Genomic DNA, 12,340 nt, shown 5'->3' with positions numbered 1-12,340 from the left:
TAAACCCTGCCTCAACCAAACTATAATACCTTCTTTAGGTAGTTGGGCGATCCGATAAAAATAGTGCCCATTGTTTCTGCCATAATTATTTGTTTTCGTTGAATTAAGAATAAGTACCTAAATATTAGATTCGTTATTTTTTTAATACTCATTAAGCCCTGACTAAGCCAAACCATTTATAATGTATGATGTAATGGCATAGTTTTAGATATTTTATAGAATATACGATTTTTTTTTGACTAATTATAATCTATTATGGCTTGGTTTGCGCAGGCTTTAATTGAGTTTTAAATACTATTTGCAATTTGTAATCTTAGTTCAATGAAAAGAAATACGCGTGACTGACAAAGTTTAGTGTGCACTATTTATGTCGGATCTTAACTACATACCTCCACCCTTTACTACTGGAGCCTGAAGATGTCGAAAGGGGCAACCCGTATCGAAAAAAACGACTCAAATGCAATAGTACAAAGCAAAAATCAATTAGAATTTTAATGAATTTATGATAGTTAACTGTGCGATAATTAAAAAAAAAATTATCAGTGCTGTCAAATGCTTGTATATTTATTATTCACAAAATATAATACGATTATAATATATTCTGTTATATCATTATATTCTTAAAAAAATCTTACTCGCGTTGTAAATCGATAGCTATTCGATACTATCGCGATGTTTTATCATTTGTTTATCGATCGCATATCAAATAATATTGTATGAACTTGTAGTACAGCACGGCTTGCGCTGGCTTTTCAGATATTCGATTGTAATCTTTCAGAGATATCTGTCCGGCTCATATTTTTTTTTCATCTTAGTTATTATCATTTCGTTTGAGATTCAAATTATTCGCCGTATCAGATAAGCGGGGGTTTGAATACGTCAGTGATGGATAACCGGTGACATGAATGGCGAAGTTTGACAAATTACGGAGCACGTCACTGAAGGCTATATTTCGATTTTTTTTACGAAAAAAAAATTGACGAGTAAACCTATGTACTTATTAGTTTTTTTCTGAATGTTACCCATTATAGTATAAAACCCGTTACAAAATATTTGCTTTAAAAAATAGACGATATAAGTACCTATATTTATATTATTGACGATTCTTTGTGCAAGCCCAAGGGGTTTTTATAAATTCGTTTTTAGTTAAGGAGGAACGTAATGCTACTGGCCGTAATTTAAGAAATATTTCTGATAATTATTCAATAGTCATTTAAAAAATAAATACGAGAAAAACCTAACTAAAAAAATAGTAACTTATTTCGTACGCAATTTTTTTGTGTTTCGTACATATAAGATAATGACAATTTTCACGAGAATTTTTCGTGTTTGGGCGTTCAAAGATAAACTAACAATTAAACAACCAGTATAAAATCTGCTTTCATTGAATAGCCGATTTGTATTAGTATTTATGATTATTTTGTCATTAAAATGTGGTTTACATAAAGAGATTTTTTAATTAATTCATAATATGAATGTAATTAAAACATAACATCGATTTAAAAAAAATATGTATAACTTAAAAAGTTTATTTAATTATATTGAATCGAGGAGTACAGTCATAATCATGGACCCCACATCTTGATTCGGATTTTCAGGCCAGGATCTTTGTATGACCCCCTATCAATTGCTAAGGTTAAAGGCAATGTGACCTTTTTTATCTATTATAACAAATATATAATGTAACTTTATCTCACACATCTGGTATTGATGCACGATGCCGGGCCCACATTAGCCCGGACCCCTAAGCTAGAACAATGTCAGCCCCTCTTGTGGGAGCCATGGTCATATTACTGGAACTTAATTCAATCATCTAGCTACAGCCCCCTAAAATCAGTTGGATTTCGAAAATTATAGTGGAAAGCTGCAAAAGCAACGAACTGAGATAAGTGAACGGTGCTTAGGGAGGCTCTTGTTCAGCTATACAACACATGCAGATAAAACAAATATTGCTGAACGGATACTCGTTGTATCCCGTAATTTATAATAATGTATAACATTAGGCTGCCAACAATTTGGTGACAATGTTATTAATGCGATTCAATAGATTTTAACGAGGAGAAAAATTTGTAACATAGAACGTTGTCCGATACGAATTTTCAACGGAATGCAGACAACACAGTGTCTTAACCAAAAACTAAATAAATTAATATAGTATACATGATATTATGACATATAAATCACATATTATTTTATAAGAATGACTCATAGTCACGAAACGATCCGTAATACGTCATAGATGTCACAAATAATCATTTTTGATATACTAAATCTTCTAAACGTACCTCTCTCTCTTATCGGTATATTCGTGCTGGGACAACTATTAATTGTGATGTTTTCTTTCTGAGTGAGTTTTTAGTAATATTTTTGAAATTTGACTATAAAGCCTTCGATCAAACGAACTAATAAATTTTGCGCAGAGACGTGATGCATATTTGGCAGACACGCCTCACTCCGACTAATTTTATGGATGAGAAAATAGTAAGATCAGACTGATGGCAATCAATAATGTTTATAGCTGAATCAAAAAAGAATGAATACTATTTCGACGTAAGTAAGAACTAATATTTCGATGCGAATTTGTGATATTTCATTTGACATGGCTTTTTAATAGATAACCTTCGCACATTCTGAATAAACGAAAAATCAAACAAATATTCACGTAAATAATTCCATCATCAAAAACATTCATTGTTTTATTTGATTGGCAGTCTAAATAGTGACACGATTATCGAAAGCCCATTTTCCTGTTTCACCGAAGTTTCGACTTACGTATTATGGTTTTAGAACAGCTGGATTAAAATAAGAATCAACAAATTTAATGGTGTATGTTGATTTCGCCCACTCAGTTTGAAAGTACGCAAGAATCAAGAATCACAGAGCGTCATGATGTGACCAGGTCTCTTGCATACTGGAAGCAATTATAGATATCCCACCAGAGATAGTCCAACGCTATTATTTGACATTCGACGGGACAGTAGCGGAGGATGGCTTTACAGATAAATAATAACAGTATCAAACAGATACATATAATTTACTGTAAATAGTTGCTTTAGTCATTCTCTCAAACTATTGAGTAGGTAGCAGTGGCGAAGGGTGACTTTTGGAAAGAGGTAGGCTGTGGAGATCAGAGAAAAAGAGCACACCTGTCAGGTATACTTACGGGAAATAGAACGATAATACGATATTAATACTGATGTATAAATACACACCAATCTCAACGTCACACTATTCGCCTTTTAGGCTTATAGATTCATATGAAAAAGCTAGACTACCCCGATGCCATTGTCAATGTCAGTTCATAAGAAAAGTAAGCCAAAATCATCTCGAATGAATCGATATTCAACACTCGCTAGACAACACGTGGCGCTGCTTGACACTTATTTTTTTATTTATTCTAAAATCTGACGATAGATAGCTCTCATTTTTATTTTTTAAATATTAATTAATTATTCTGACGATAGATTGGTACCCGCACATTTTTTATTTATTTAAATTAAAATACTTCTATATATTTTTCTTGGAAGGTAGGCTTATATAATCGCCTACTATAGAGCCTTCGCCACTGGTAGGTAGGTATAGGCACTGAATTAAAATACACCTGGTACATACTAAAAGCCTGTCGGATAGACGAACTCATAAATATCGGTAGATGTGCCTATGTGGCAACGAAGACTTAGGGCGTGAGTGGAAGGAGCTAGGGGAGACTTTCATCCAGCAATACATTGACCCCAATTGATGTGATATTCGGGGAAAAATAAATCCTTTAAAATATATTTTGTTTTTACCAAATCTAATAAATATAATCTGTACATATTTTACGATGGCCGAGCGGCTAACACGCGTCGGTTTATAATGTCGTGGGCCCCAGGTTCGAATCCTGGGTCTGTCAAATATACATATTATATTGCAATGTGTGTTGGAGTCCAAGTATGGATCTAATAGATTGAGCAAGTGGCTAACATCCATTTCTCGCAAAAACAAAAATCTGTTAAAACAAAACCTCCACTCTGTGGAGGCACATAATACGATCTACTTAGGATCGAACATCGTTAAAATATTGGACATTAGTTAAATACGCTAAATTAATCATAATGCATATTTGAAAATAATACGACACCCGGCATGAAAAGATTTTTTCTAGTGGTTATATATATTTCTGAAGTGTTTTCAAATTATGAATGATCAACAAAATAATGTTACATTCTTGAATCTTGTGAATTATTCGTTGAATAAAAAAAATAGTTAATATAACAATATGTACCTACCATAAAAATATTACCTATAATATAGATATTTTTTTCGATTTATTCATCAGTATGTCTGTAACGCATGAGAAAAAGCATTTATGTAAATGTATAGGAGGGAGCGAAATAGGGAGGAGACGTACACGTAAACGCAAATTCTAAATTTGAAAAATATACTGACGCAAATAAAGAAATCGTTTATTTTAATCGGGTCGTGAAAAATACAAATGACAGGATACCCTCATAATAGTTTGACAGATGCTTACTTTGCAGTAGGTACTATTATAGTGGAACAACATAGCCTTGAAATTGTGCAGATTGCGATGTCGTCTACTGCACACGAATTGCATGGGGTAAATTTAATTATTTTTACCATTATTATTTCCGACTGCTCTTACATGAAGCCTATTGCATCGTTTGCTCTCTGTCGGCGTCGCTCTAACTACGTCATATTTTCTGTAAAAAATATCGAACTTGATGCTTATGTCGTATGTTTATACTTATAGCATATTGTCACATCCAATAATGTTGACTGTAATTTTTTTCTAATGTTCTAATATTACTTTTGATACAGTGATTTGTAGCCGCCACTGTCATATTATAGCGAATTTCAAAAGTACACAAAGACGTTGTGCGATAATTAAATACGCCAAGCATTAAAGGCAGGCAGGTACCATTTGATATAGGCAAATAAGTGAGAATAGTGTCGAACAGTGCGTGGGAGTCGTATAAGGAAGACAGTCTTGGACGAATCTCCCCGATCGATCTACGCCCGGATTCGAACCAGGGACGATCGATTTGCAGTCGACTGTCTCTTGTAATCATCCGCGCTGTCAACAGCAAATTGATTGATGCAAAGATAGGAAACAAACAACAAGACAAGTATTCGTTGCATATTATTCTTCGAAAGGTTTTTGAATCTGTTATAAATATTATAAAAATTAGGTGCATAACGGCTGCTAATTGTTTAAATTATTCTCATACAATATTGATAGATACTAACAAACAGAGTAATTACATCCTATCCACTGATGAAACTCTCATTATGAAATCATATTCTCTATCATCGGATATTATCTGTAATTGTGAGTTTCTTTCCCAAAGTTGAACATTTCCGAACATTCTACATTGTTATGAGTAAGTAGAACGCAGAAGAAAAGACTAAATAATTTCTACTAGTTTAACAAAGAGTAATTACAAGATAAAAAGAACTTTTTATATACGTTTTTAAATTTTCTGTTGAATCATATAAACTGAAATGTCGTTTTGACACTCATATTGATTTCCATAGTAACGCACGTATAGGTATATTAATAATTTAGTTGTTAGGACCGTAGCAACTAATAATAGTGGATTGGATTACGGATTTCTCCCGAAATAACTTTTCATACAAAACAGAATTAACTGAAAATGAATTTAATTCTACTTAAAAAGTGCATTGGCATCGTGTTCTGATATATTCTAAAAGTTTCCAATGTCTAGCTAGTCGGGAAGTTAGTTAAAAATCGATTGCAAGATTTGTACTGGACAAACAGCCACCGGAATACGACCTAATAAAAAAATTGTAAAAATGGTCACCGTATGTATATGACATATTGCCAGTGGCGAAGGGTGGAGGTAGGCTGTTTGATAGTCAGACGTATTTGTTTTTATTGAACTAAACTACAATAATTTACTGATGGAGTTGGTTAGTTTTTAATAATAAATTAAACCCTGCCCAACCAAACCATAATAGTTTTGGTATATTTTGGGCGATACGACAAAATTGTGCACACTTTTTTATTCATACTTATTTAATTTCGTTGGATTAAGGATACATATTACACATATTGTTGGTTCATTTTTTAATTCATTAAGCCCTGCCTAAACCAAACTATATGTAATAGATAAAAAATATTATTCTATATATAAAATACCAAAATTATGTATGATGTAATGGTATAATTTTAGATATTTTATAGATAGAGTATTTTTTTGAATATCTATTATGGTTTGGTTTCGCAGGCTTTAATTGAATTTAAAAAACTAACGAACACCATCTACAGTCTTAGTTCAATGAAAACAAAATATATGTATGTATGTCTCCACCCTTCGCTACTGTGACATACAGGCATAATATTAAATTATTACACCTAGTGTTTAGGTGTATCCCATATTCGTCCACACTCGAGATCGGTTGCCTGTTACTCGACACCCGTTAGGCATTTAATTCCCATTATTTCTGAGTTCCTTAGTTTTTACTGACTCATGGAAAAACTGTTTTATTATTATGAGGTTTACAAGATAGGCAGACGCTACGATTTCTTTGATTTTTGAAACAAAGTGATAATGAAATGTTTACGTTTAAAGAAAGATATGTACGTATGTATTCGATTTAAAAATAGAACACAAAAAGCAGTTTGACAGAAGCGGACTAAGGAGATGAAACAATAACGTCAACTAAAAGAACAAAACGGCAAAGTCGATGTGCGTTAAGCCGTTTGACAGTTTATTCAAATTGTGGCGCGATGCTCGTTACGCGTCCGGTGGCGACACCGCCTTCATTACTCACGGCGGCCATTGCATCGTTTCCATCATTAGGCTGGCATAAATGGCGAAATTGCGGATATCAGTGTCAGGGATTGTTATGTTACAAAGAGCGCGCGCCTTCGCCCTGCTGATTGAATGACTTTCAGGTGGCATGACGGGACGCGACGGCCGCCGCGCAGTAAATGCGAGCGTCAAACATTTTGCATTGTTCCACGGATAAACATAATTCTCTGCAAGTATCTTCCGATAAGAAAATTAAGGCAGTATTACACAAAACCACTGCTACTTGAACGACTTCAGTCGTAATCGAAGTTCTAAAAGAATGCTTTTGACTTCATTGGATTACTTCTCTTGATTTCTCAACCCACAGAATGTCACTTCTCATACTTACTATCTATCACATACGAATCCAGTGATCTTCTATGGAGTAAGCAGGTGCATTGATTAAGGTCGACATATTCTAAGTTGCTATAAAAGCGAAGAACAGAGAATAATACAACCTTTGAGGGTACTTTCGTGGAAAGGAAATTGATACGTCTGTAGCGCTGGTGCGGTAAACCTAAACGTTAGTAGATGTTAGATGTAGATGTACCTAAACGTTAGTAAACGTTAGTAGAATAGACAGGAGTATAGTACTCGTGAAGCATTTATCTATTTATTATAGCCTAAAATAAATAATAAAATACAGTCTTATCGTTTTTTTTATAAACCTAATAAATCCAAAACATTTTTTTCCCCAGGAGATGATAAAACGCGTATAATTTACGTTTTAATATAAATAAAGAACAAACTCTATACAAAAGACGATTGTATTTAAAAGGTTTGCACGCTCAGTCTCATTGGTTTGCATATTTTTTCGAAGGTTTTTTGAATTAGAATTTAGAGGTTTGTGTGAATTGACTTATTGGTGCAAGAATCTTACATAGATGTATATATTTTTTAATCAAAATAGGATTCATGAATGTTATAAAATAGACGGATGTATTGAATTCTCAATCAATTCGAGATAGAAAGTGTGACGTGGCGGCATATTATTTGCCTAGCTAGAGACTCTAGAGACGCCACTATATAAATCGAAGACGGTGTTTATTAATTTTTAAAATTTTCTATCAATTCATTATTAATAAAATTATCTTCAAAAGAACCAAATATTTTCCAAAAGTCGTAAACCAGATGGATAAATTGCTAAACTTTGAGTCTCATAAAGAAACATTTGTCAAAGTATCGACATTCCTGAATTGAATTGAATCCCTTATTCTCGTTTTTGACTAACATGTTGAAAATTCACTTCTAGGTCGGTACTAAACTTCGGTAAGTTTCTATTTTTAATAAAAAAAAAAAATATTAATCATCTTTGCATAATCGTAGGAAAATCTGAGGGTTAACCAAGAATAAAGAAATCCTTCGCGAGATCGTATTGTTGTTCGTCGATGTAATACGGTCTTGTGACAGGGGGGGATTTTGAAAAGACAGCCTAGGATACCAGGTCGGTGGTCGTCCGTAAGACTAGTTTTAGCCATGTCGTACTATAGTAATAATATGTAGAATAAATACTCTAGTTTTTTTTATAATAGCAAATTAACTAATAGTTTTTCTCAACATTAAAAAAGACACCCGCTATCTATCCACTTGTGTGGTAAAAAAACGGAAAACCAGAATCGGCTATTGAGTATTTACACATTGACATGAATAGACAAGAAGCTCATATCCGAAATAAGTATTTTGCAGAAAATGAATTACGTATCACATCTTTCGGAGTAAATTCACATTTGAGTATATTCATAATAGAAACCTAAAATTCCTAAAACCAAAAAGCCAACAAGCGATGTATGGGGCGCTACGGGCGGCCGAATACGCAATAATTCAAGATAAGTGTGACGAGTTTGAGTGTATACGGCGTCAGTCCAAATATAAACAAAAATTGAATTATATGTGTGAAATTAATAATAGGTAAGTAATTTACGATTATCACTTGTGTATCGGTCTAGTATGTTTAGTGAACTGGTTAAGCTTGCGTTATAATTTTAGTCTTACCGTAGTAGAATGTTTGAACGTGTTAAGTCGGCTTACTCAAATAGAAAAAAAAATAGCTTGGGGCCGAATTATATTTCAGCACACTGACGAGTGGCGACTATACACCTCGCGGCGGTCCTGTTAGTGTTATATGTGAACATACGATACACAATTGAAGAGTGACATTCCAAACCGGCCTAAGTCTAAAAATCTGATTTTGAGATAATCATATTTTTGTGATTTGCAATTTACCTCTTAACTTTTCGGTACTATAATGTTTGGCAATTTTATAGAAAATTCAAAGACTCGAAAACATAGTATATAAATAACTTTAAAAAGTATAGTAAAACTCCAAAAAAATTCATTCAAAAACTGACTTTTTTTTCAAAATGGCCCTAAGTCTGTACTAAGTACAGTTTGGGACACAATAAAATAAAGTTTAGTGTCTTTTGTGTATACAATTATGATTGTGTAATAGAATGTGGTCATGGACAGTTCTGTTGGGATGATTAATGAATAAAAATTATATAAAATTTCTTTCACTTTGATGCATTTTTTGATAAAAAGGTAAACATTGTAACTTTTACAGCATAATAATATATTATATAATAATACTACAATGTAGGATCATTTTCAATAAAAAAATAGTTTACTGATGTGCACATGAACTTATAAAACACAAATTCTCTAATATTTCGTCTGACATTTCTAATCTGACGTGTTACAATATTATATTATGGCCGCTTGAAGCGTAAATGTAGCAAAAAGAGTTCAACTGCGCATGCGCATATATCCTTAGGCCAGTTTGGAAAGAATCAACCGTTACCTTAGTGCTGTTTTGAGAAAAAAGGCACATTTCGACATCAAATTTAAGAGACTTAGGATTTTTAGTGAGAATATAGATCTCAGCACACTCTATCGGATTCCATCAAAACATGAAAATTTGTAATTTTGGACTAAGGCCGGTTTGGAATGTCACTCTTCAATTATTAGAAGACGCATAGGAAAAATTATGACCATACTTTGTGCCTATGGTTTCTTGGCATCTTCTTACTCTATATCGTTTAATGCCATGACCTCCAAATATTACATACCAACAAATACTTCTTCGATCCCTCGCGCAAATACACTCCTTGAAATGATTATTTTGGTATTTAAGAGTGTTGTTTCTCTTACCTTTCTGTTTTAGAGCTTTAACTGCATGCGGAACACCAAGCCAAGGATGAGGAAGGTCCAAAAACACTGCGTCAGCCTTTCCATCAAGTTCGTCTCCAAAACCGGTCATGCAAACGTCACGATGTTGGGCCTAAAGAAATGAATATTTTTGGTGAATTATTTTTAAGTAAGTAGTAGTGATCAATAAAAACTTTAAAAAAAGTTAAATGACCATTTCTGGTATTAGTCGAAACATAGAGGTATCGACAATGGAGGTTATATTAATAAACTTTTTGCTAGGCATTCACGTAATTCATTGGTGCCTTACTCTGGATCAAATTAATATTGAAAAAAAACATGCCAGACGCGGGATCTGCACCAATGACTCACGGGTTCAGACGAGCACACTTTGCCACTACTCCACCGTTGGTGTAGATTTTAACAGTTATTATTAATATATAATTTTTAATCATTTTAACAGCTGATATTAGAATATTTTGGAAAGAAAAAAATTACATACCGTGACAAAGTTACCAATGCCGTGATTTTTGAACTCTTCCCCAGCAACTTTTGCTCGGTTTTCGTGAAAGTCAAATGTATACAGATGGCCTGAAGGTTTTACAGCCCTGATAAATGCATGGGACAGTGACCCACTTCCTGTTCCTAAAACCAAAAAAAATAATTTGCTCATTACTTTTTAGGTAGGTATCAAAATTTCCTAATATACCTGAGTGACATATCCAACCCAAGGGACTTTGGGTTGCCCCTGTGCAACTTCTCAAAAATTGGCATAAAAAATTTTTCTCTACATACTTATATAATTTTTTGGTGTTTTTATGTATTTTTTCTATTTTTCTTATGATTGCCTACTACTTAATATGTGTTTTTCTTGTTGAACTATTTTCAATAACTCTCCAATATATTTTTTATATCTGTACTTAATTGATCTAATTTAATTTGATTCATTATTTTTGTGTCTGTCTATAATTGGGTTAATCAATATTCTTTTATTCTATATTCTCATTATACTTATTCTCTGTGATCGATCCTGTTGGTTGACCTAAATAAATAAAAAAAATAACAAAATATTTTTAAAACAGCATCCCTGCAAGGAAAGTCACCGCACACTGCTGATATTCACCTCTATTGCACATTATTATTATTGCAATGCAATATTATTCAACGACTTCTCCTTACCTGCTTCAATGACGACGCTTCCAGGACATATTTCCAATTGGAAGATGATCATACTGATATCTGGTGTATAAATTATTTGAGTTCTGTGTGGAAGTGTGAGCGTCCATAATTCTGGTGTTGGTTGAAGAACGTGAGCCCAACCTTTTGAGAGTTCAACCTATTTAAATTAAAAGATAAATGAGTAAGCAATTCAGATCAGGTTTATAATATAGAAGTAGGTAGGTATATTTAATTTTATTAAATACATAAGTACCTACCTACATTTTTTTCTGCCGTTGATTATGGGAAAATTAAATTAATTAGGTCAATAATATTAAGTAGGTAGTACCTAGTTATTATAATCCATAAGTAAGCGGTGAACAAATAGATACACATGATTTATCCATATTATGATTTAAATTTAAAGTTCATATTGACATTATGTTAGCCCATGTAAAAGACTCTTTTATTTCCTTTAGATAAACTCAATGCTTAAATAGATGAGAGATTCTTTCTCAATTGCCACATTTATAATTCTACCATTTTACAGATTATTTTGTTACTGGAAATGGACATTACTTTTCTTAATGGTAATTATATTTCATTGAATATAACCAAGAATTCTTCCCTATGAGAAAATAGGCGAAAGGGATTAATTTACGTAAATTGAACACACATTAAAAGTTTAGAATGCATACAGTTTTAAAAATACTTTTTAACTTACTTTGCTTCCATACTTTTTGCCAATCAAGTTCTTCACTTTCAAGGCACCGAAAGCAGTCTGGAAAACATTTTCTACCATCACTTCTCTCTTATTTTTTATTTCTGGATACACATCAATTGCGTACATTGTGTTACTCATGTACAAAATTACTGTGTCGCCTTCGTCAATAACACCTTTGTTCCTTGCAAAACTCATAGTTTCTACTGTGTTGACACTTGGAAACTTAACCTCAAAATTGTACAAGTAATATATCAATAAATAGAGCGACAACCGCTAAAGCAATTGTTAGCACGGTAAGTTGACGCACTTTTTAAAGCATACAGATATTTTTAAATAAATAAACTGATTAAATTACAATATTATGTTTGTTAAATCAGCACATTATTTTGACAGCTCTAAGTCAACCACAAACAATAATTAAATGAGCGTCGAGTGAGCTAGTGTTTCGCTCTGGCGGCAGCCGCGAGAAATACAGATTTCATTGTTTGTGGAACGG

At 33.0% G+C, this 12,340-nt stretch overlaps 1 protein-coding gene across 1 annotated transcript in view; it reads right to left on the bottom strand.

Moving 5' to 3' along the window:
- Positions 1-12,271, bottom strand: part of Trmt61 (tRNA methyltransferase 61) — a 209,115-nt gene extending 196,844 nt beyond the window's left edge. Inside the window, exons 1-4 of the mRNA XM_085957038.1 lie at positions 11,845-12,271; positions 11,142-11,298; positions 10,465-10,607; positions 9,966-10,095 (exon numbers count right to left, since the gene is read on the bottom strand). Of these exons, the coding sequence (XP_085813164.1) occupies positions 9,966-10,095; positions 10,465-10,607; positions 11,142-11,298; positions 11,845-12,039 (625 nt within the window). The 5' untranslated portion in view covers positions 12,040-12,271. The remainder of the gene's footprint in view (positions 1-9,965; positions 10,096-10,464; positions 10,608-11,141; positions 11,299-11,844) is intronic.
- Between the last annotated feature and the right edge of the window lie 69 nt (positions 12,272-12,340).

This window comes from Rhyacophila brunnea, unplaced genomic scaffold (assembly GCF_057557595.1).
Source record: "Rhyacophila brunnea isolate RB1 unplaced genomic scaffold, BYU_Rbru_1.0 scaffold_6, whole genome shotgun sequence".
NCBI classification, from domain to species: domain Eukaryota; kingdom Metazoa; phylum Arthropoda; class Insecta; order Trichoptera; family Rhyacophilidae; genus Rhyacophila; species Rhyacophila brunnea.
The sequence above is the reverse complement of the archived record's forward strand: the minus strand, read 5'-3'. Positions and strand labels throughout refer to the sequence as shown.